General features: G+C 38.7%; 1 protein-coding gene across 5 annotated transcripts in view; it reads left to right on the plus strand.

The window, feature by feature from the left end:
* Positions 1 to 25,757, plus strand: part of LOC131682018 (cGMP-dependent protein kinase, isozyme 2 forms cD4/T1/T3A/T3B) — a 589,291-nt gene that overhangs the window by 363,878 nt on the left and 199,656 nt on the right. For all 5 annotated transcript variants that reach the window (XM_058963167.1, XM_058963165.1, XM_058963166.1 and 2 more), the window contains one exon: positions 22,570 to 22,736. In XM_058963167.1, coding sequence (XP_058819150.1) covers positions 22,570 to 22,736 — 167 coding nt within the window. The remainder of the gene's footprint in view (positions 1 to 22,569; positions 22,737 to 25,757) is intronic.

The raw sequence follows: 25,757 nt of genomic DNA on the forward strand, positions 1-25,757 counted from the left end.
CAAGGGTGTACTGAATAGCAGCTAACTCTGCGACGTAAACTGGAGCTGGATCATTGAGCGTTGATTATTATTGATACCAAAGCCAGTGGACCCATCGAGATTTGATCCGTCAGTGTTGAACACTTTGTCACAGTCGACTTCTCGTCAGCACTTCGAGAGTCATCGTATGGGTCGAGTGCATGCAACCCAAGGCAATGCGCAAGCAACGATACTGGATTCTCTCCAGTTTGATGAAGTGTATATTCGCAGCGGAGCTGAAAGAGAAATACCCGTACTCCATTACCGACAATATCGTTGTTTGGTATAACTTGATCAGGTTTTACCCATTAATAGAAGCTGGAGTTGCGCCAGAAAAGAGAGCTCAGTTTTCTCCGTGACGAACTCGATACCCATCTGAAGAGCCCAAGCAGACAAATTGTCCAAGGTATCTTGTAATGGTCCTTGCAAATCGGCAACTTTAGGCCATGTAACCGAGACCACTCCCATCGTCTGCAAGTGCTTTTCGGACAACAGGTTTAGCAAAAAGTTATTTGCATGATGAATGTTGATAGAAACTGTATCAAAAGCCTCCATAATATCCAAGAAGACTGCTGCCATCTGCGCTTTGTTAGCATAGGCCAATTGGATTTCTGTAGATAGCAACGCAAGGCATTTGTTCATCCCTTTGCTTTTGCGGAAGCCAAATTGTGTATCTGACAGTAAGCCATTTGCTTCGACCCAATGGTCGAGGCGAAACAAGTTCATTTTCTCGAACAACTTTCGAATACAGAACAGCATTGCAATCGGTCGATACGAGTTGTGGTCGGAGGCTGGTTTTCGTGGTTTTTGGATGGCGATGACCTTCACTTGCCTCCAGTCATGAGGAACAATGTTACCCTCAAGAAACTTGTTAAATAAGTTCAACAAGCGCCTTTTTGCAGTGCCAGACAGATTCAGACAGCAAGTTGAATTTGATTCTGTCTAACCCTGGGGTGTTATTGTTGCATGACAAGAGAGCAAGTGAGAACTCCACTTGTTGGTACTGTTTCGGTTACGCATACGTCGAGCCGTACCCCAAAAGAATGCTCATCGCTGTTTCTCTTGTTAACCCGTCGACGAACCGGCGCCAATAACTGCGTTTTTTGGCTTTCATCATACACTTCATTCGCCTTTCTAACGACGCGTACTGTTGATAGCTAGTGGGACGCCCGTCTTCCCGAAAGGCTTTATATGCAATAGACTTCTCCGCGCAAAACTCTGAGCACTCTTTGCCCCACCATGGGGTGGGAGACCGTCCATGGGTATTCGCGCCGGGTACTAGTAGTTTGGTCTGAGCTTGATTCGCGCAGTCGAGAATCGAGCCAGCCAAAAACCTGTACAGTACTCTTCGTGTAGTACTCCGGAGGAGGTTCTTGGGTGGATTCGATTTGAACGGATATCGCGGTCGCGTAACTCTTCCAATCAATGTTTCGTGTGAGGTCATACGCGACATTGATTGTTTATGATGGTCTTGAACCATTAGCAGTAAAACAATAATTTTCGATCTTAAATGTAAAGTGGATAAATGTTATAATTGCCCGACACGAAAATTTTAGCTACGAGAACTACAAATTTAAAAAATAGCAAAAAACTGCAATTTTATTTCTCGTTTTCTCAATTTTATATAAACACTAGTAAAATAAATATGTGGTCATGGGCAGCAAATCAGGCTACCTCCTTAAAACTGCAACAAAGCGTGAAGTAAGCTAGATTAATTATTATCGAGAAGACATGCCGTTTCGTGATAATGGAAGACTCCTTGATGCTGGGAGGAGTTCCGCAATATCACAAAGTTATCGGTGCCTAACCTAGGCCTAAGCTTCACACAAAATGGAATCTCTAGTTGAAATGTCATTATGAGAACTGTTTCTAGAACTGCTGGAAACACCTTGATTAATCTCAAATTGCTAAGACCAGGAGCTGTCAGAGCTTCCTCGAGCTGCTATATTTGAGGGGCTCTCAAGAGAAAAATTGAAACTTTTACATGTAAAATCATTTGCCTATAATTTTTAGGAGTAGTTAAAGATATCCCCATCTCCAGGTTCATCAGAGCCGTACTCTTCCTGAGCCAAGAGCGCATAATGATTTGTGGTGGTGAGTTACGAAACTCTCTTTTCTGCAAAAGTGTAGCGGGGCGTGGAAATAGGTCGTGAGACTACAATAGGTAGGGGAAAGTGGTCGGTTGCCGGCTCCCATATCTAACTTTTGGCAGAAAGCAGATATGGTCATACTGACAAATTTTATTTGTGTATTATACACTAAGGTTTTTTTTACACGGTTTTTTTTGCACGGTTTTTTTTACACGGCTTTTTTACACGGTTTTCGCAATTAGCACGGTTTTTTTTTGCACGGTTTTCGCAATTAACACGGTTTTTCGCAAAAATATTCTAAGTCCTTTTAAAGGCAAAAGACTTAGACGATTTCTCAACATTTTTTTTGCATGGGTTTCGCAAAAATGTTCTAAGTCCTTTTGGAGGCAAAAAACTTAGACGATTTTTGATCAATTTTTTTTTTGCGCGGATTTCGCAATTAACACGGTTTTAGCAAAAATCCTTATGAAGGCAAAAGACTTAGACGGTTTTTGACCAAGTTTTTTTTGCACGGATTTTCAAATTTACACGGTTTCTGCTTTTCCATTTTGAATGCAAAGAATTTCGAAGATTTTTGGAAAAGTGGAAGTGATTGCTTTTGGAACAGCATTAACGAGTAGATGCCAAATGTTCATGTCTGAGGCCATTTAGAAAACCAAGATGGCGACTTCCGGTTCAGTGGAATTCTCTGAAACCCCATCAATATGGCTATTTTTGGAACGGGATTGATGAGTGGACGTCAAATATCGATGTTTAAGGCCATTTTGAAAACCAAGATGGCGACTTCCGGTTCAGTGGAATTCTCTATAACCCAATCAGCATGCATATTTTCAGAGCGGGCCTAATAGAGCGCATGATAGAGATCAGTGTCAGAGGCCATTTGGAAAACCAAGATGGCGACTTCAGGTTCATTGGAATTCTCTAAAATCGAATCAATATGGGAATGGAATGGAATTGACGAATAGACGCTAGATATCGATGTCTGGTGCCATATTAAAATTCAAGATGGCGACTTCCGGTTCTGTGGAATTCGCCAAAGCCCAATCAATATGAGTATTTTTGGAACGGGATTGACGAGTAGGTGCCAAATATCAATGTCTGAGACCATTTCGAAAATCAAGATGGCTACTTCGGTTTAGTAAAATTTTCAATTACCACAACAATGTGAGAATTTTTGTAATAGCGTTAATGAATAGATACCGGATGTCAATTCCGGAAGTCATGTTTTCATCTAAGATGGTGACTTCTATTTTAGTGCCAAGACGATGTTTTAAATATAAAGACACGCGGCGAGAAAAACAGTAAATTTGGCTGCACGGTTTTACAAATTATTTGTCTGCTAGTTTTGGCAACCAGGAATTTGTGTAAACAGCGAGTGACTTGTAGTTTTAATGAATGCTTGGCGAATTCCTTTTTTGAAATATTTCCCACAATACTCAATCATGTAACTTGGAAACGCATTGATTTACGTTACTGAGCCTGTCTACATGTTTTTCGTTGCACTAGAAAAAATGTATCGAGGATGCAGGATGCAGACATGCATTTCTTTTCATTTCAATCTCGATACTCCCCACGCATTACTTCCTAAATCCGCCATATTTGTTTACATTGCCAGTTTGGAACCGTTGTTTTGGGTTCGATTGTAACTTTTGGCTTCAGTCTTCGCGCATCTCTATAAGCATCATCTCTGCTTTAGTGTACATCTCATTCATCTTAAGGGGGCGTCTGGTGTAGTGGGCAAAAAATCGACTTCTTTTTTATCCGCTTGATTGTTAGTATTGAGCCTCTAGAATAGTCTCCCGCAATCTCGGTGACCACGCTGAACTTCTTTTGTTTTAAACAGCCATGCATTCCTCGCGCGTATTTGCTGTGACACACAGATTTCAATCTATCGGCAACAATTTTCTTAAGACTGACAGCGATAAAAATACAGTGTGAACAATACACTTTAACCCATTCATGCCCATGTTGTGGACAACAACGTTTTTAAACAGCTATAACTTTTGATTGAGGCAAGATTTGCTCACAAAAACAAGTAAGGCTCATTAATGTGTTTATTGCTTTTAATTTGAGTATTAACAGTTACAAGGATCAGCTCTAGAACTGAAGTTATTGCAATTAGTCTGATTGGATTCCGATGGAGCAGTGCTGCCAGGGACAGATTACGTTGACGACAGAAAATGATTTTTTCATATATCTTCGTTATGGTGCAATATTATTGAAAACTGATAAAACTTATCAATTTAGACTGTCGTTGGCTACGTTTTTCACGTAATTGGACTATTGTAATTATTATAGGAGAATTGTATTGAGAGATAGAAGGTAAAAATTGAACAGCTTCTAGCACTGCCATGGAAGTCCCTAACTTTATGAAAATGGGCTTTTCGTGTTTCTTGACCCCACCGTTTTCAAGGAAAAATAGTTTTGAAACCCTACATGCACTAGAAAAATGTTGGGCATGAAAGGGTTAAACTGCTTCCACCCAAATTTTTAAGAGAAAACACCAAATGGATTGTTTTCCACGTCATTTTTTCCGTGATGCAATTTGATATGGAGTATCCTTTAATAGCGTTTTTTCGAAACCGCGTTTTTCAAATTGGTGAACACGATAACTCAAAAACTAATCAAAGAATTGACTTGATTTTTTTTATGAAAATGCACAATATGTGTAGCCTGTCGGTGAAACACAGAAAACAGAATGAAAAAATTGTTTCTCTATTATTTTGAAGAAAAGTGCACGAATTTTACAGAAAAATATGAGATTTTTCGGTTTACATGAAGCCATTTTCCTAAACTCGAACTTTTTTTTGGGTTCATCGAGTAACTACAAGTCCAAGCTTTACAAATTTTACTTAATTTCCTGTGTCAAACAATTTTATCAAGAGTCATCGTGTTAGCCGCGGCGCTCCTCGACGTGGAAATGGTTGGACGTCTACTCTTGGAACGCTCGTATGTGTGGCTCTGCGTGGCTGCCGACCCTATTCTGCGCGGCGTGTGACGTGAGACGACTAATCTCACCTCACTCTACGTGACTTCACCCAATTCTGAAGAGTCACTTCGGGTGACGTGAGACTCCCATTTAACCGCAATGAGGAATCTCACCTCACCCGAGTCGACTCTCAGAATCGGGTGAGAAAAGTCACGTAAAGTGAGGTGAGTTTCGTCGTCTCACGTCACACGCCGCGCAGAATAAGGCCGTGCAAATATTTTTTTCGTACAGAATAAACGTACAAATTTAAAGCTTAACATTACATAAAAGATGCATTGTTTCCTTGCCTTCAAAATCGTAAAACAAAATAACTTTCGGTTTGAGCACTTTACACCAGACGCCCCCTTAATAATACAGCGAAGACCTGATTTTATTATTTCCCCCTGATTGTCAGCTTTTTGATTCGACTTTGAGTCTCGCATGAAGATTCGCTCGATGAGCTCTAGCAGACGAACCAACTCAAATTCGAGTAAATCCATTCATGAGCACATTTTTCTTATCTTATAAATGCAAAATATACAAAAATAAATGTATCTTTTTGTTTTACGCTGGATATTTATACTAAATAATCAGAACCATCTTGGGTGTTACAATGACGTCAGACCTCTGGCAACTGCATATTTGTCAATCCAGTTCCAAAACACTCCATGTTGTGAGTTATACAGAATATCGCTAAGCCGATAGTCTCAATGTTGTATTTCAAAATGGCCTCAGACATTGATCTCTATCATGCGCTCATTAGGCCTGCTCGGAAAATATGCATACTGATTGGGTTATTGAAAATTCTGTTAGACCGAAAGTCGTCATCTTGGTATTCCAAATGGCCTCAGGCATCGATATTTGGTGCCTACTCGTTAACACTGTACCGAAAACAACCATATTGTTAAAGTGCGGGACAAAAGGAAACCTCAAGATCCGACGTTTCCACTTTTCCAAAAACCTAATGAATTGGAAAAAGCAAAAACCGTGCTACTTGCATAATCCGTGCAAAAAAAACCTGTTCAAAAATCGTCTAAGTCTTTTGCCTTCAAAAGGACTTAGAACATTTTTGATAAAACTCCGAAATCATCCCTTTTCCTAAAATCGTCTAAGTCTTTTGCATTGAATGTAACGTGGTTTTTTTGCACGATTTTCGGAATTAACGCGGTTTTTTTTTGCACGGTTTTCTGAATTAACACGGTTTTTTTACACGGATTTCGCAATTACGCGGTTTTTTTACACGGATTTCGCAATCAACGCGGTTTTTTTTTTCACACGGATTCCGCAATAAACGCGGTTTTTTTGCACGGTTTTTTTTACACGGTACGTATCCCCCGTGTAAAAAAAACCTTAGTGTATTCGCACGTTATTTTTGTACCGATAGCTGAAGAAAACAGTTGAACAAGTTAAAATTTACTCAAAAGTTTTTTTTTACATTAGCTTAGTTATAGAAAGAAGTAAATCGTTCGAAATAATATGCCCATTGAATATTTACGAAGTGAATTTATTCTTCATTGTGATTCAACATTGAATGGCGACGAAATGTTAGCTGCAATTTTTTTTTTTGGTTCATTTTGGAAAAAGTTACTAAAATCGATTGTTGGCTCCCCGTTTTTGTGGCAAATTCTGAATTCTCTACAACCAAATCAATATGAGTATTTTCGGAACGGGCTTGACGAGTAGATGTCAGAGATTGATTTTTGACACCATTTTAAGAACCAAGATGGCGACATCCGGTTTAGCGGAGTTCTCTACATCCCAATCAATATGGATATTTTTGACACGGGTTTTATGAATCGATACCAAAAATCGTTGGCGTATGCCATTTTGAAATCCAAGACATCTCTATTCTAAAAGCATTATTATGACGGATTTTTTATTATAGCTTCGACATGGATTTTTGTATGGTGACCAATATCAATTTTGGATATGAAGTGCCCGGGACTACGCTCCGTACTGCTGCGCCGCTCCGACACCTTTAGTCCAGCATGTGCGCCATCATCCCCCACTACATCTTGTACTCGCTGGTAACCTAGGAGTGAGTTTTGAAGACGTCTCAAGCTCTATCGTCTACGATTTTAAAAACGCTGACTACGACAGCATCGTTAGCACGCTGTTGGATATAAACTGGGACGAAAATCTTAACAATGATGACGCGAACGAAGCAGCGATGACGTTTTCTAATATTCTTAACTACCTAATCGACCGTCATGTGCCAAAACGAACAGTCAGCACAAATCAACACCCTCCCTGGCAATCAACAGTGCTTAGACGATTAAAAACTGCCAAACGAGCCGCATTTAAAAAGTTCTCGAAGCATAAGACACTTGCATTACGAAACCACTACTTTCAACTCAACCACGAATACAAACAGCAAAGCAGACGTGCCTTTTTTAGATATCAGCGAAACGTCGAACGTCAACTGAAATCCAAGCCCAAGTCGTTTTGGAAATATGTGAACGAGCAGCGAAAAGAATCCGGGTTACCATCTTGTATGTCATTAAATGGAGTTTTAGGCACCGACACTAAGGAAATTTGCCAATTGTTTTCCGACAAATTTTCAAGCGTTTTTTCCGACGAGAACCTTTCCCCACAACAAGTCGCTGCCGCTTCAAATCTAACTCCTTCTCTAGGACGAACCATCAACCGAATTTGTGTCGATAATGCTGCCATTCTTGCAGCAAATTCCAAGCTGAAAGCATCTAGTTCCCCGGGTCCAGATGGCGTTCCTTCGATTTTTGTCAAAAAGTGCATCAGCGGGCTTCTTGAACCACTTCGGCGAGTCTTTGTGCTATCACTCAATACTGGAACATTCCCTTCCTGCTGGAAAGCAGCGCACATGTTTCCAGTTCACAAAAAAGGAAACAAATCGAACATTGACAATTATCGAGGAATCTCGTGTTTAAGTGCAGTATCAAAACTATTCGAGCTGGTTGTCTTAGACCCTCTTTTCTTTCACTGCAAACACTACATTGCAGACGATCAACACGGATTTATGCCTAAACGATCGACAACGACTAACCTGCTCTCGTTCACAACATATGCAATGGATGGATTCGCTGACGGATTGCAAACCGATGCTATTTACATGGATCTATCTGCGGCCTTCGACAAAATCAATCATGATATCGCAATAGCGAAGCTGGACAAACTCGGTATTCATGGACAACTTCTGCGCTGGTTTCGTTCCTACCTCGATGGAAGGCAACTCCAAATCAGCATTAAGGACTGTCTATCTACACCATTCTTCGCTACATCCGGCATCCCACAAGGAAGCCATCTCGGTCCAGTGATATTCCTCCTCTACTTTAATGACGTCAACATCAAATTACAAGGACCCCGCCTTTCTTTTGCCGACGACATAAAAATTTTTCAACAAATACGGGATAAAACCGATGCCGAGCTTCTTCAGAGGGAATTGGACAGCTTTAGTACGTGGTGTGATCTAAACAGAATGGTTTTAAACCCGAGCAAATGCTCAATCGTTACGTTCACGCGGAAACGCCATCCGATTCAGTTTAACTACCATCTCTTCGACTCGAGTATTCCAAGACACTCTAACGTCAAGGATCTCGGAGTCATCATGGATTCGGCACTAACGTTCAAACCACATACATCATCCATTGTGGATAAGGCTTCAAGACAGCTTGGGTTCATCTTCCGAATAGCGAAAAACTTTAAGGACGTATACTGTTTAAAATCTCTCTATTGTGCGCTGGTTCGCTCAACACTGGAATATTGTTCTGCTGTTTGGAACCCTTACTACCAGAACGGTGTCGACAGAATCGAGGCCATCCAACGCCGGTTCATACGCTTTGCACTCCGACATCTTCCTTGGCAAAACAGATTTCAGCTGCCGAGCTACGAAAACCGTTGTCAGTTAATACAGCTCGATACTCTAAGCATCCGGAGGGACTGCTCTCGAGCCCTGTTCGTCTCGGACTTACTGTCTGCCAGGGTGGATTGCCCTACAATCCTCGGACGCCTCGATCTTCAAGCTCGCGTTCGAGCTCTGCGCAATAACTCTCTTCTGCGAGTCCCATTCAGGAGAACTAACTATGGGCGCCAGGGCGCTGTTACCGGACTCCAGCGTGTGTTTAACAGTGTGGCGACGGCGTTTGACTTCAACCTGACAAGGAATTCGATAAAAACTAAAATAATTCGTATTCTGAAATGTAATTAGTTTAAGTAACCACCATTGGGGCCAAGGGGTCTGTTGGTGACGGTACAACAAATAAACAAATAAACAAATAAACAAAGACATTACGTCTTTTGCAAATGAGAAATATCGACATTGTATGGTTCCATATGATAACGCACCAAAGAAAAGTCACCATTTTGAATTTTGAAGTCTCCGCCATCTTTGTTTTTAGAATGACGGCGAACATCAATTTTTGAACTCATCTAGAAACCTAAAATTACCCAAGTAACACCCAGTATGTATTAGTATATGCAGTAAAGTAGCATTTTATTTGGATTTAAGAAGCTTCTTGGAACATATTAGCATTTTTATACATAACTGTTGTAATCTTGCTTTCAATAAATTATTTAAATACATCTTGTTATTAATCAGCATTTTGAAGGAAGAAAGGCCGTAAAAAATATTTTCATGGCATAGCAATAATGGTGCCGTCTATTTTGCCAAAAGCGGTTTTTAAAAAGCACTTTTAATGTCTATTGGTTACTTGGGTAACATATTGACTCTTAATAAATAATCTAATTCAACTCTGTGGTATAAGTTGGTCACTCTGTAAATATGAATGCGATCCGCCAGTGCGTTAGTGGTGCGTATTATGCGTACCAGGTTTTCACATACACACATTGTGCTTCTGATGAGTACTGATGTTAAAAGTAAAGTAAATTTTATTTTCTCTTTGAATGTTGGTGATTTTTTTTCCATATTATGCCATTTTTACTAAATTTTGTTAGGGTGCCGATAACCGACCACATTTTTCTAAATGGCAGAAAATTATCATTTTACCAAATTGTCAGTAACATTTTTCATATTGACAGAATAAATTAAATTCCTTCACCAGTTATTTGTTTAGGCATCTAGCTTTTCATTGGTAGGCTTATGTTCCTATATCATGCAATTGAAGAAATGTTATGAGCCATACACAAAATGGTTCCGACAACTGACCACATTCCCCTACACTTATCAGCACTTCCGATGCATGAATCATCATCATGATTCTCTGCGCTATTGTCACTCCTAGCCTTACCGCTACAATGGCCCATTTGCACAAGCTGCCAAGAAGACGTAATTATACGCACGGTAGTCCCGCCAAAAGGTTACCCGACACGAGTTTGAAAAGAGATACCATATTATCCCATCAAGTGTGAAATCGGTGACTACAGCGTCGCACTCAACTTCGTGCGCGGGAGTGTAGACGTGGTAGTCATTAATAAACGGTTTGTCGCCTGTAATGTCATTTGCTTTCTTTATCTTATGCTTATCTGGGGAGCTTGAGAGCTATCTTATGCTTATTTGAGGAGCTTAACTTGGGAGATATTGTAACGGTTGAATGTTTCTGAGTCAGTTCTTTCGAAATCATCTTTGATTATCATTGATCCGAAAACAGATCAGATAAAGTCTGACCGAGTTCGACACCCATTTTAGCATCAGCTAAGCCTTTTCAGGAATGTTTATTTCTGCATGGGCCTTGAACCCGGCGCAAAGAAGAAATTACGGGAGATAGAATATATTTAAAAACAAGTCACAGGATAGAACAGCAAAAATATGGTCAGCTACCGATTCTCTTGGTAACTCGCACGAAGAATGTATAAAATCAGGTATAAATCATATTACATCATTGTTTCACTCACATACGTGCAAAAAATGCCTGGGTAATGTCTGGAAAATAATCGGTATGTCGTGACGTCACTTGAACTAGTAATTCAAATTTAATTATGTGAACCGTAATCAATAGTGGCGTTGACAGGGGGTTTTGGGGGTTGAACCCCTCAAAATATTATGAAAAATAACTTAGAGCTGACTAATCTAATTAAATATGATACAATAATTTTTTTTGAAGGATATTGTCTGATCACTACATTGAGAATCTATTGTTTTAGGCATCATTAGGACTTTTGGAAAATAATGGGAATTGGAACTTATAACTGAGCTCTTAGCTGAGGTCCTATAGTCGTCAAATTATTATGAGTTCTTTTTAAAGGGGTGTTCCGAAATGTGGATTAGGGGCAATGCTTCGAATGGAAAGCGAAGTTTGATCAGGTTGATTGTCTATAAACACAAACTTCCTCACCGAAAAGTTGGATAATTTTAAATTTTTGCTGAAAGATATTTTTTTGAGAATGCGTAGAGTTGACATAAATCCTCAATGTGATTTTCAACGATGATAATGTTGTGAAAAATAGAAGAAAAATGATGAAAAATTACTTTTTGCGTTTGGTCAGGATCGTTTTTTATGAGCATTTGATTTTTGTTGTGTAATCAATTATATGAACAGCCTTTTAGCAGGATTGGAAATAATAAAATTTCAAAATATTTCAAGTTAGCGGCTATAAATGGTGTATATTTGAGTGTTCAATTGAATGATGCAATAAAAGGTTGTATACGAAGACTCGTTTTGGATTTGCGAACTTTAATGGTGAAGAAAAGTAAAATTACTGCTAAAAAATTGTTTACGGTCACGATGACATTATTTCGGAACTGTCAACTTTGGATGTTTAGAATCTTTGAAGTATATTACAACGTAAAGCAGCACATCCAATAAAATAATTTTGCAGGGTAATCCTCATAGTAGTAATCATAAAGTATATTGTTTTCAAACAAATTTAGTTCGATAGTTAATGCCTTCAGCAAAGTTTTCAAAAATGCTATTTCAAGCGACTTTGTTGAATGGAGCTGATAAAGCGTAGTTGGTAAGTCGATTACCTTGCACGCATCTCACCTAGATTCGATTTCCAAAATAAATTAATAAAAACATGAACAAATAACTACATAAATAAATAAATAAACAAATAAATAAATAAGTAAATAAGTAAATAAATAAATAAATGAGTAAGTAATTTAATAAATAAATAAATAAATAAATAAATAAATAAATAAATAAATAAATAAATAAATAAATAAATAAATAAATAAATAAATAAATAAATAAATAAATAAATAAATAAATAAATAAATAAATAAATAAATATATGAATAAAAAAATAAATAAATAGATAAATAATATAGGACAGGATTGAATTAGGACCGTGATCCTGGAGCTTTTAAGTACACCGAAATTTCTGAATTGCCAGAGAAACAATCAAGAGAGAGATTAGCTTCCCTTTGCGAAATATTTTTAACGGATATTCAAAACAAATATTTAAAGTAGTTTTTTTTGTATGCCAAACTATTGCAGACTTTTCTGTTAAGCTAATAAAATAAATAAATAAATAAGCTAGTAAACAACTCTTCATAACGTTTGGGATTTTCTTTTAATACTTACTTGAGTAATAATGTTTACACGCGAGTTTTATTGAGCTTAGAGTTAGTTACAATTAACATTGCGAAGTAGTCATAAGAAAATCATTGTAAATTTTTCTCCCCGCCCCACTCTCCCCTGTATACTATACATCAATCGTGTGACCCTCGCGCAATACACGACAATCTCGTTGATGGATGGCTGGCTCTGGGAGGACAACAATTCACCATTTTTTCTCCCTCCCCTAATTCATATTCATATTCAACGCATGCTCCTTGGAGCTTTACACCGTAGGTAGTTAAAAAACTAACAATTTCATTAAAGCAAAAACAATTGCCGCCGTCAACACAATGCCTAAGCAGTTCACGCGGTGACAGTGCGCCAACGATCAGCGGTCGATCATGATTCTCTTAGCTCAGAACTTGTTTCCGAATATGAAACCAGCTTCGATCAGCGCCGTTATTGGTTGCACCTCGGCTAGACTTTTGGCCTGCGGGTCAACCACACACGTAGGCGATCAACCACTGTGTTATTAAAACAACCTTTTCATCGCGAAACCCTTTCCTACGATAAATCTGTGCTCGCGCTAAGCAGAAACACCGACTGGGTAGCAGTTCATAAAACATAAAAAAAGAACAACTGTCGTCGCGCAAACAACAATTTTATAAATGTTTTATTTGCTCGTGCGAACTTTCATCAATTATCGTTAAAATGTCGTAAAATGTTGGAAGTCGTTGCGATCTGCCAGCTGCTGCAGGGACTGTTTGCGAAGACACCTCCATTGCCAGAGCAAAACAAATGTTCTCGCACCTCTTGCAACTGGCAAATGTAAGAATTTATGAAATATTGCACGGTGGATGACATTCTTGACAGCTTCTGTGTGCGGGCTGACGTGTGGGAGCACGTGGAAACAGACTGGAGCGGTCGGTCGTACGGCAGCACTTCAATTGCTGCGATAGGTGTTTAATGGAAGACAAATTGTTGAGTTAGTTGCAACAGTTGGCCAACCGAAGCCCTTGCCTGCGGTTGATTGATTGCGGTTGGGCAACTTCTAGTGAGGAATTATTTTGGATAATATGCTAATTTGTGTTTGAGTTTTATGTATATTTCAGAAGGAATAGCTAAAACAGCGTTTCCGAACGAGATTTTGTCCTATGACCTTGTTCACGTGTTTGAGATACGTTCATTTTTTATTAGCTTCTTTATTACTGTACCAGAAGGTGTCTTCTTAGAAGCGACCTGAGGAACAAGCAGTTGGTCATTTTGTCAGTTAGTCAGCCTGGGTTAAGAGCACTGTAACTTCGAGTCCAAATTCTGATGGATCTACAAAGCAAGCGCAAGCTTACTTTCATGTGGGTGCTCAAAGTCCCAAAGAACTTTGGTGGGTGCCATGAAAATAGAAAAAAACGAGCTGGCTGATGAGCTGTAAGCAAGGGATGAAGGGCAAGCACTTTGTTGCCTTTCCACCTCGTTCTCATTCAAGACTGTTTATTTAGCACTCAAAGAGGAATTCTTAATAATTTCTCGCCTAAGGTAAATCCGAACTAAGGGTAATAACATTCTTATTAACAGGCCATTTAGCTCTCTCAGAGCTGGTAAAGTCAGGAAAGGCTCAATATAGTACCTGTAGAAACTACCATCAAGCGCAGGAAACATCTACCCATTTACTACGCGTTTTCCCAGCTCTCGCTAGAGCCCGAATTAGCTCAATGATTCTTGGTATAGGATCCTGAAAAGTTTAAAGGAACTTCTTCACACGATATATCAAGGATCTTTAGGAACCATAACTTGACGGATGATTAAGCATATCTGCTTTGGGTTAATCCTGACCATTTTACAACCTTCCTTTTTAGGGTTTGAGAAGTAAAATCACGGTATTTTGATTAAATACACACAGGCCCTTTGCACGAAAGGGGCACACTTTTTGAATAGACGGGGCTAGTCTTCCCGCAATATAATTTTCAACCTACAAACTGTTCTCATTCCCTCATTAAAATTATGCAATAGAACCTCCGCCAGACAGCCGAATGCCGCAAGCAGCTTGGGCCGAACGAGTTTTCCGAATCTAGAACCGATCCAATCTGAAACGTCCGTTCTCCGTTTGGTTTCCACTTGTTGACATTAGCCAAACTGACACTTGAGCCGTGGGCGACTTATCGATGTCAACGCTTGGCGTTGCTAATCGCAATTGCTGTCTCGCGACTTGAAAGACCTTGCCGCTAGCTTGACACCCGAGTTTCGCCGGAACCCGCCCAGGGCAACCGGTGCAGAAGATAATCCAGTTAGGGCTGTAAACTCGAACGACGTCATCCGTACGTATGTCTCATTAGGCATACCTTCGGTACATAATATTAACGCGCGAGTGTGGGATCCAATGCGATAAGCTTAATGAGCTCTAAATTAATGCATTGATTTATTGCGGGACCGTTCCACGCACTGCAACCCGACAGCGGAAGGGTCCTAATGACAGTTCCGAGAATGATCGGCGCAGGCCTATGATTATATTGAGTCATTCGATTTGCTGAACGAGCGGTTGTTAAAAACTGGTTAAAACTTCTCCATTCAGCCGACGACGGTTCTATGATCCAGTGAACCTAGCAAGACTTGCACTTAATTATACCCATTGCGATCGCAATTAGTTCTCAAATCGAGAGATAGAGAGAGAGAGAGAGAGAGAATCATGCCATGCACTACAAAAGTGACAAGTTCAAATGTCGTGTCACACTGCGTGCCGGCTGCTTTATAGTCACCCGTGTCGTGTGATGAGAGGTATTCCAGCACGTCGTATGCAAATTACACTGATTGCAATGTATGCACCGTAAACAAATTAAAAATCGATTAGTTTGCAAACAAATTGATCGTCAATATGACAGAAAAATGTCAGCATATACTTAACGCAGAATTGATTTTGGAGGTGTTCCCTAGAAAATTTAAAACAAATGGTCGAAGCAATCAAACATCTTATTTGTCAAGAAACTTGCAGATGTGAACTGAAAAGTGAATTTTGCATCATTTGAGTAACGATGAAACAGGATATTTATCAAAAAATATTTTTGCCTTATTCGATGTATCTTTTCTTTTCTAACTTGGTTGGTCATACTTCTAGAAATTAATAAAAAAAAAGTGTTATCTACGTGGTACAATTTGTTGATTTTGTTTCATTCCAAATATAAAATGAAATCAATTAAGCCTGTGATTGTATCGACCGCACTTCCGGATGTTTCTATCCTTGATATCAGCAGACTAGGTACATGCCTTCAATCGGACCAATTAAAAAAAGAAAGCTCTCATATCCACTGGACACCACGTTACATGGCGACATAACCGAGGACTCTAGTGATATGGGGTAACTTACTCCCTGTCAGAATTTGAATTGTACACCGAAAACTAACTATCAGTATGAAGGTTATTGGGACCATCCAAGAACGCACGCGTATATAGGAATGGTTACACGGTTACAAAATCCAGATTTGTACACGCGAAGTCACATAAACGCGAGAACACGTGAAAATGCGTTAACATACGAACGCTTAAGCCATTCGCGATCAACAACGCAACCTACGTTCGTGATCGCGTAAACTTAATAACACCCCGCTAATAAGGAGAACGTTTTAACACTTACGAAGTTTCAAACGCTGTCTCAAACGCGAACCTACAAACGTCCGTTTTCGCGCGCTCATGAATCGGTCACGTCCGGAAACCATTACTCTCTGTCCTAATAACTTAGGTCCATACATTCAGTAGGACCAATCAAAAAATAAAGCTCATATCCACTAGACAACACGTTCCATGGCGACATCACCGGGAACTCTAGTAATATGGAAGATCTCACTTTCTTTTAGCATCTGAGCCGTACATCAAAAATAAAGTATTAGATTCACGATCCGCGCGCTACTATTCAAACTTACGCGAATATGCGAAAGGCACACGGTTATAAAATAGAATTTATACACGCGAAGTAACATACACGATAACATACGCGACATACAAACGCACACGCGATCGCGAGTCCCTACGCCCGCACATACCTGAACCGTACAATGAATATCACGAACGGATCAGACGAAATCATTGATTTCTTTTGATTTAAAGCCATTAAATTTTTATGGCTGTGTGTGACAATGCTGTAATTAAGATCTTCATATAAATGGACGGTGAGCGAATCAATGTTCGGTTACAAGATCGGATACCGCTTACTTGCAGATACATATCACATATGGGAGAAATGCAGTACAAAACATAATGCGATAGTACAATTACACATAGTATTCTTTGCACCTATCAAAGGCAAACTAGTACGTTCCAGTTCTGTGAAAAAACGTCACATTACGATTTATTTACCGCTGAACACAAACAATTACCAAATATGTGGTACATGTTCAGGTAATATTGACAACGGCAAAACTGCGTCAATATCTCAAATTCTACATCCAGCACAATCATTGAGGAAATTCAGAATCATAAAGGCAACAAGCAACCACTGTTTCAATTGGCTAAAGTATTGAACCGAGTTCACTTAGGAATTATTCAAAAAATAGTAGAAGAAATTTAATGGACGACTGAGTATTAAAACTCTCCAAAAGTGAACGCATCATCGCAAGTGATTGTCTCGTTTAACAAAACTCAGATGTAATACTCGATATTGGCAACTCTATTTTAAATTTAAATGACAGGTTTTTGAATTGGTCCCAACTATATATCACATTCAAGCGTACTCGGCAAAAACATATTTCAATTTACTGAGAACGATATAGCTGAGGCGACAGTTTTTGCTTTCGCGTTATTTTAACGCATCATCATTTTTATTGGCACTTAATTTCACTTTCATGCAAGGAATTCGTTCCGTTCATGCGAGTTCGCAACACTGTTGCGACTAAAATGTTGTGACTGGTTGAATCTATTAGTCCAATAATTTCGATTTTATGTCTTCAGTATGTATATAGCAGTCTCACGATCTGTTTTTTATTCGTTTTGGACTAAAATGAGAGATGATCAGCAATCACGGAGGAGGAAAAAAGAATCAGCTAATCTAAGAAGCCTCAAGAGCACCTCTTCTATCTTTCCTATGCACTCAGAACGAGTGCTTTCGGAATTTTGCTCTGATCCTCTCAATTCGGTTTGAAAAAAACGGCATTTTCGAAAACACATTACGTCTTCGTTATCCGCACAACATTCAACGGTAGGTGGAACAACGTTGATTGAAATTGTTTCCTAAATTTTGGTAAAACAAACCTGTAATCAAAAAGCATTACAGCTTTCTTCAAGAAGTCATGCATCTCTTCCAATCTTGATGATGATTGTGAAAAAAACTTGAGCTAATAAAAAACGAACTAATTACTGAGCAGATTGTTTGAATTGACTTAGAAAGTGTAACTGCAAGCATCTTCGCATCACGAAAACTGCCGCTGGCGAAAAAATTTGGAAAAGATTCACAGGAATCGGATAAATTACAATAATTTAAAAACATAGAAACCTGAAAGCACAGGAGAAGCAAGTGCGATGTGTTTTCTTTGATTTGTCGGAAGCAAGTGTGATGCTAAAATTATTTAGCTTACCCATATTTATAATTTCGAGTGATTCTAGTGGTGTCATCAATGTTACACTCAGTGCTTCGAAATTTCAAAATCAGTTAACTATTTCTGCTTATCGAAACTGACATTCAGATTCAACGCCTAGGTCATTTAACTTTCCAACTGACTGAAATTTTACGCAGAATCGAATGTTTGAGTGCAAAGGAAATATAAATTCCTTCACCAACCAAAGCATTCATTTGTTATTATGTGGACAGTTCGAGCATTAGTGAGCTGCGTAATCTATGTCTAGTGCATTTTCGCTCAATAATCCCTCTCAGAGCTAGCATAGAAACAAAATTCAGTTTGCTTTTTTCATTCATCGCAGCGGGCAGGAATTGAATTTCGGTTCTCTTTCAAGTTCACGAAGGGATGTCAATTTTTTAAGCTCTGGTTACATTTAACAAAATTTACGTAAATTGCAAGATAACAGTAATCAGGGGGTTTCCTTTCGATTAGTGAACAGTTCTATAGTAGATAAAATTCCGGCTAGTTTAGTAAATTAATTCATTGAAACATCTCTTTTGTATTGTCCAAAAATCCATGAGTTCCGAAATGTAAGCTTCGTGTGCTCAAATATAATATTTGCTTAATCTAGGTAAATACAGCTATAGTTCTTATTTATGCTTTGTAGAGAAATCAGTAGTATTTTTTGTACACTCTTTACATGTCAACAAACAAAATTACTAGTCTGTCTTTTGCCATAGTTTCAAGGATCTAGTAGAAGAATTGCCTAGAAAAATAAGCCTGTCCAATGATATAAAAAATATCAATTTCATAAAAGAATAGGATCTGCGAAAAATCTGAGTACTTAAATAGATGAATAATTAGTTGTTCTCACTTGTCTTACAATAGTCTTTAATGTATCATCATTTAAATTGAAAATTATTATAAATTTGAGTTGAATAGGAGTTGAACCGTATCTGCGCATTTACAAATCGCCTGCCTAATCAGAAGATTTGGAGCGAATTTCGACATTCTCTGGTACACTCAGGTTTTTTTTACGCGGGGGATACGAGCCGCGTAAATGAAAACCGCGTAAATTTCAAAATCCGCGTAAATGAAAACCGCGTAAATTTCAAAATCCGCGTAAATGAAAACCGCGTAAATTTCAAAATCCGCGTAAATGAAAACCGCGTAAATTTCAAAATCCGCGTAAATGAAAACCGCGTAAATTTCAAAATCCGCGTAAATGAAGACCACTTAAATTTAAGAATCCGCGATAAAGGGAACCTCATTGATGGATACCGCGTAAATTTCAAAATCCGCGTAAATGAAAACCGCGTAAATTTCAAAAACCGCGTAAATGAAAACCGCGTAAATTTCAAAAACCGCGTAAATGAAAACCGCGTAAATTTCAAAATCCGCGTAAAAAAACCGCGTAAAAAAATACCGCGCAAAAAAAAAACCGCTTAAAAAAATACCGCGCAAAAAAAAACCGCGTAAAAAAAAACTTGAGTGTATTTGTATTTAAATAATTGAGTCCTGATGAACTATGCTAAAAAGAAATGACCTAAAGTGGCATGCACGGAACTAATGACGAAGTCGAAGATGTCGCTATAATCGTTGAAGCGACAGGTCTTTTCTAATATCGGTTGTTGGCAGCGTAGTTAGTGTTGTGCATTTCAGAGTGCAACAGTGTTCGAGAACAAAAGACACGGGTTGGTGCATAGAGGTTAATTTGCGATAGAAGATCTGGAACATCATATTCAGCCATAGGAAGTTGAAGGTAGCATGACCTTGCCACTTCTAGTTTTCCGATCTGTTTACTTCACATCCTTGCTCTCACTTGAGTACTATGGCTCTAATTTTCATAACTTTCCCTACCCAGTAATCTCTAGCTAATTGAATGTCGTTAAAATGTAAAAAGACAATGTGACTAACATAGTCGAATAAAAAAGGAAAAAAGTTGTGAATTGTTTTTGAAAATCCCATTAACTGAAAAATGGCTAATGAATATACAATGGACTTTTTTGGGTTTCCATTCGTTTTTATTTCCACCTTTTCGTTTTCGTTCTTTTCTTGGCGGCTTTGTTTGATATTATCTTGTGTTGCTGCTTTATTGATGGACCATAATTAGCCATCAGGAACCTGAAACGTTCAATTTGCTTTGCAATTTAAAATTTTCTTTTTGGTCACATATTCCCGAGAATAAGATTTTTGTAAATAATACGTAACTACGCGCAATTCGAAATAGTAAAGTGAAACAAGGTCACATGTGCCTTCAAGTCCCTTAAACAGAGAGCGACAGAGGGAGAATGCGATTCGTAAATGAGGCAGGTATTTATTTCAAAGTTTTCAGTTGCATTGAAGTAAATAGTGTGAAGTATCTAGTTTAAGTTGGTGATTAAGTTTTTGTCGACAGCATAAAAGGCGTGCATTCAGTTGATTCGTTGAGGAAATATTGATAAATGAGTCCTATAAAAACTAATGAATACGAAGAGGTTCAAATTATCAGAATAAGTATTTAAAATGTTGGAAACGCAAGTGGCCATTGAAAGTGTAACTGGACATACAAACTGCTGTTGATGGAAGGACATGCTTGAAAATACAAGTCTTAATTCTCTGCGAATAAATATATTTCGATTTTTGGTCACCTGTCTACCCAGTGTAACATTTCGAAGGGATATACTTTCATCATAAGGGTGTGAACATTTGAAAATAGGTATGATTTTTTCATATTATAATAGTTTTGCAAATTTTCACAGGACTGCAAATATTTTATTTACCAATTGAGATGTAATATTAGTGGTAGTGAGAGGAGGGAGGGCGTGTGAGAAATGGCAAATGATTTTTAGTGCCGCAAAAGGAGACAGATTTTCGCTTGAATTTTGGGATTGAACTACAGTTGCTACGAGTATAATTATTTGAGAATAATTTTATCTCACTGCTAGGTGAATGACTTGATGATCTGTGCATTAATATACCCTCCAAAATCTATCTCACGGTTGAAGGCAACGCCTAATCTAAGGGATAAATACATGAACTCGAGAAAAAAATTGATTACGAAGTCAACTCACGCATTATTTTGTCTGTCAAGAAAACTTACATATTCATATTTGAGGAATATTGAGATAATTCACAAAATGTTTCCAGAATCGAATTCCTTCAATCACGTAGATGTGCTTCCATACCTCGATATTTAAAAACCGTTTTAGTTTAGCCCCTAAAACACCAGTAAAGTAATACTCTGTATGTAATGATCTCATTTTTAGTTAGTGGAAATTTGTAAGCGAAAAATAAAAATACAAAATGTTTAATATCTCCGCCGCTCGTGAACGGATTTTGACAATCTACAGCTTGTTAGAAAGGTATTTTTATAAGTTTTCTCTTTCTGTTTTGACAAAATCACTCATATCTCAGGAGGAAGGAAACAACATATCGAAAAACAAAAATAATAGTGTCAAACTGTCACGTTAGGCCTTTCATTTGAAACTAGTTTCATCAAAATCGGTTCAGCCATTGCTGAGATAATTACAGGACATTAATGTACATACATACATACACACATGCATACAGACATTGTCCCAATTTGTCGAGCTGAGTCGATTGGCATATGAGACTCGGTCTTCCGGGCCTCGGAAAATGATTTCAAAGTTTGAGCGAATCCTATACATTTCTTTTGTAAGAAATGTAAAACCGCCTTAATCGCAAAATTCCCCCCTAAAAAAGATTGACATGCAATTACCCCGGCACGTTAAAGCCAATGATGGTTATTTGAATATCGATTAATCGATTATTAAAATATCGAAAGAACGATTATTTAAAAACCGATCCATCGCCAATTCAACTACAGGAAAAATTGATTTTTTGCATAACGATAAAGCAAATAATCGATTATTTATTTTATGTTATAAAAAGAAATTGCAAGAAAACAAGAAAATTGAACTGTTATACTGTCCAACGGAATCCATGGTCGCTCACGTACTTACGAAGCCATTACAGAGTGTTAGATTGTATCGATTACGTGAGGCATTTGGAATGGAACTGGGCGGTCAGGCAAGGTTACAAGGCACAAATCTCCGATCAACATGGGGAACGTGCCATTTGAGCCAGACGCTACTGACAGGTCATAGAGTTAAAATAGCAACACAAAACTTGGTATAAAGTAAACCTTTTCACTTCCCACTTTATCACTGTACAAAGCTGTTCATTTTACTACCAATTATAATAATTATCAAAGATATTTGATTTAAAACTTATGTTTTATCGTGTAATCATAAGGAGCTTTGAAATAGTTTAGCTACAAATTATATCAGACGAAAGAAACAAATGAGACAAAGTCTCTTCAATTGTTTATTTCTTTACTTCCCAAAATACCGCGGAAAGCTACCAGCTGGTTCCGCAAGCTTTCGTGGTTGTATACGAATAGTAAAATACTACGCGTCTCCATAATCGTAGCAGCTACTTACTGATCAACTATGTACCTACCTTCTCCACTACTTGAACCATAACTGATTTGTTCTTTGTTTTTTTTTATTTACTCATAGATCCCGCGAAATCATAAAATCCGCCATCCTGGACAATGACTTCATGAAGAATCTGGAAATGACGCAGATCCGCGAGATCGTGGACTGCATGTACCCGGTGCAGTACGGCGCCGGTAGTCTAATCATCAAGGAGGGCGACGTCGGCAGCATAGTCTACGTGATGGAAGGTAAGTGGATGTTGAAAGCTTGCCGCCTCATAGTAAGTGGATCGAAAGCTTCACTTCAGAGAAGCACAGAATTCAGACTACATTCAGGGGTTTAATGAATTGCGCGATGTGGATCGTTTCTTTTGCGTTCAGCTGCGCTGGTCATGACGAGTTTTTCCCTTGCCGGTGAAAAAAGATTCATGACAGCGATTAGTATCTCTTTTAATGTTGGATTATTATTTTATCGTCCTCTTTGAGACCTGCAGCGAGCGTCACCGTCGTCGCTTCGGGAGTAACCGGTTCCACTAGTTGATAGCTTGGTTACGGGAAACCAGCAAAGTGCGAGTATATAAATTAGTTTGATGAATAGTTGTGCCGTCGTTTTAAAGTTCCTATAGTGGAAAAAAATATTACGCTAGCTAGAGAAACGTGATGATGGTTTTCTGGTTGAGCGTGAGTACCAAAGAGGGGAAGGTAAAAAAAACTGTGCATGATGAAATGCTCTGATAGAACCATTTGCTGTGAGCGCGCCAATAGCTTTTCGCTTTCTATGAACTTGAGCCGGGAGTTGAAGATGCATTGCGCAACTGGGACAGGAAATGCTACCAGGAAGGGAACGGTTACTGGCTGGTAATAAGTGGTTTTAAGTTTCAACGGGTTAATAGTCAATTTCTGCGTTGTTTTTCCCAGCTCACTAATGGGTTTTCGTGTTTAATAAACTGGAAATAATTGCTAAGTTGAAACATGATAAAAAGTACAAGTCTGCGGAATCGTCATCAAGAAGGAATCAAACTAGAGGTCACAATTAAAGACATACATTTTTTTTTTAATTTCTATGTCTTGTGCTTTTTAATTTATTATATTTATAATAACTTTAGGTTAGTTTTTCTTAGTAGGGCAGAGCTCAGTTACAGTATGTAATACAGCTTAATCTTTTTAATCATATTACTTGAAGATACTACAAACTGTGACATAAAATCTCTTACACAAGTGCCAATCTTCACCCATTCATCGCCTTATAATTCCACCGCAAATGACAGCACATAATTTCCTAGCAAGTAACAGCTCATTTCATTTTCCGCTCGGTTACCTTCCCGTTCAACTCGTGGCCCTCCCTGCACCCAGCCTGCACATCCATAAGATATCTAGTTTTGAATCTAACAATCACACCACAGCAAAAGCCACGGCCGTAATGCAAATTACTGCGGAACTCCAGGGCGCCAGCATTGCACATGTGCCGCACCAACAGCAAAGAGGCTGGACGTTACGCAGCATAACATGTGGCCTCCCGATCGACGATGCCGCGCCGCATGCGTTGTCCAGCAGTGCACGAGTGAATTAATGAATGAATGAATGAATGACTGACTGACTGGAAGCCACTGCAGCAAGCAGCGGAACAGCACGTGGGGAAGGCAACATACCGGCACTAGCACGGAACCTCATACCTTGCCTCGAACCCAACCGAGCGTGACGATATTTAATGGACTGTTTCATTGGTGTGGTGAGTCTCCTGTTGCAAAAATGGTACGTTTTTTTGTCGCACTTGGGAAGGTAATAACTCTCATCGGGTCTTTTCACTTTTAACTCGTTGCGGTTCTTTCCTGTCGCAGAAACAACATCCGCTGGACATAACCTATTCATGTTCGCTTTTGCTGTTTAACATGCTCAACAGCGCATTAAACAATGTGAACGAGAGAACGCATAATTCACAGAACTTGGCCTTCGAAGGCTACTTGCCCGGTAACCGCAAAACATCTTTTGTCACTCACTGCGTGCTGCGGTCCGAAGGCAGTACAACGCTTATGCGAACATGAACAATGATACCCACTAGCCTTTTGGCACTGTCCTAGCGGAGTGTTTTCGAGGTTCAAACAGTGGGAAATAGTGAATACCTACCCAGCATAGAGCAGATATAATTGGTGGTGTTTCTTGGTTCTTCTCTAGAAGCGAATAACTGTGCGTTTTCTTGACAATATGCTAAATTGGCTACCGGTTTTTCAAGTTCGTTGCTTATTTGTGCACGCAAGTTATACCGGTTCATGTTTTCTAGATCTCATTCTTGATGCTTACCGTGAGCGAGCTTTCGAAGTCATATTCTTCATTCTTGTGAAGGCTCCACCAACATTTGAATACGGTATGCGTGGGACTGAAATGCGAATCATTTGATTTCATATACAATCTATGTGTCATATGCACTTGAACAATTTCCAATTCGTACATCCAATCATTTCTGATTAAAATTTCATAACATGTTAGCTGTCGAAACAACAACATTTCGAGAACTTTATGATTAGATTGTGTTCGTAATGCACCTTGGGCACAGCACATTTTCAATCTGATTACTACTCTGCATTCTGAGCTATTGTCATTGACAGTGAAGTCACCTATTCATTCCAGTCAACAGCAGCAAACCCATTTTTATACAAAATGGAATAGCAGTCAAACTACAGAAATTTATGAAACTCGAATAAATTCTTTATCAATTTAGGTGGTATTGATTTAGCTTTAGCTGTTTCTGGACTGTTTTACGACCACATGGGATTTGAAGTACATTAGTGTATTTGGCAATTTGCCTCTATCTTGCACACATTACTTGCCAGGAAATTGGGACACAGGTTCAGGGTAGCATGGAGAGCAAGTGCTTGCTTGGTGAGCAGGATTCTAAAAAAAATAACAGATTCCTGGACTCCCTCAACTATAGTTACAAATACCGGTTTTCAAAACATCTGACATCTGATCTGCGGTTTTATATGCGACGTTATGCGGATTTTCCAAGTTATATGGTTCTAGGCGGATCTATGTCTCTATATAACTCTATAACATCTTTTGTGGTTAGCTGTCTGAATGCGAAAGAGCCAATGGCGTAGCCAGAAATTTTGCTGGGGTGGGGATTTGATGAAAATCATTGATTTTTAGAAAAAAATAAATTTAACGGAAGTTTGATAAATTAGTGAAAGTTCAGCAACAAAATTGGTCTAGCAGATGCCTTTTATAATTTGTTTTATAATATGTCAAAGAAGTCAAACAATGCAAATACAAAGT

The sequence above is a fragment of the Topomyia yanbarensis genome, chromosome 2 (assembly GCF_030247195.1).
Source record: "Topomyia yanbarensis strain Yona2022 chromosome 2, ASM3024719v1, whole genome shotgun sequence".
Lineage (NCBI taxonomy): Eukaryota > Metazoa > Arthropoda > Insecta > Diptera > Culicidae > Topomyia > Topomyia yanbarensis.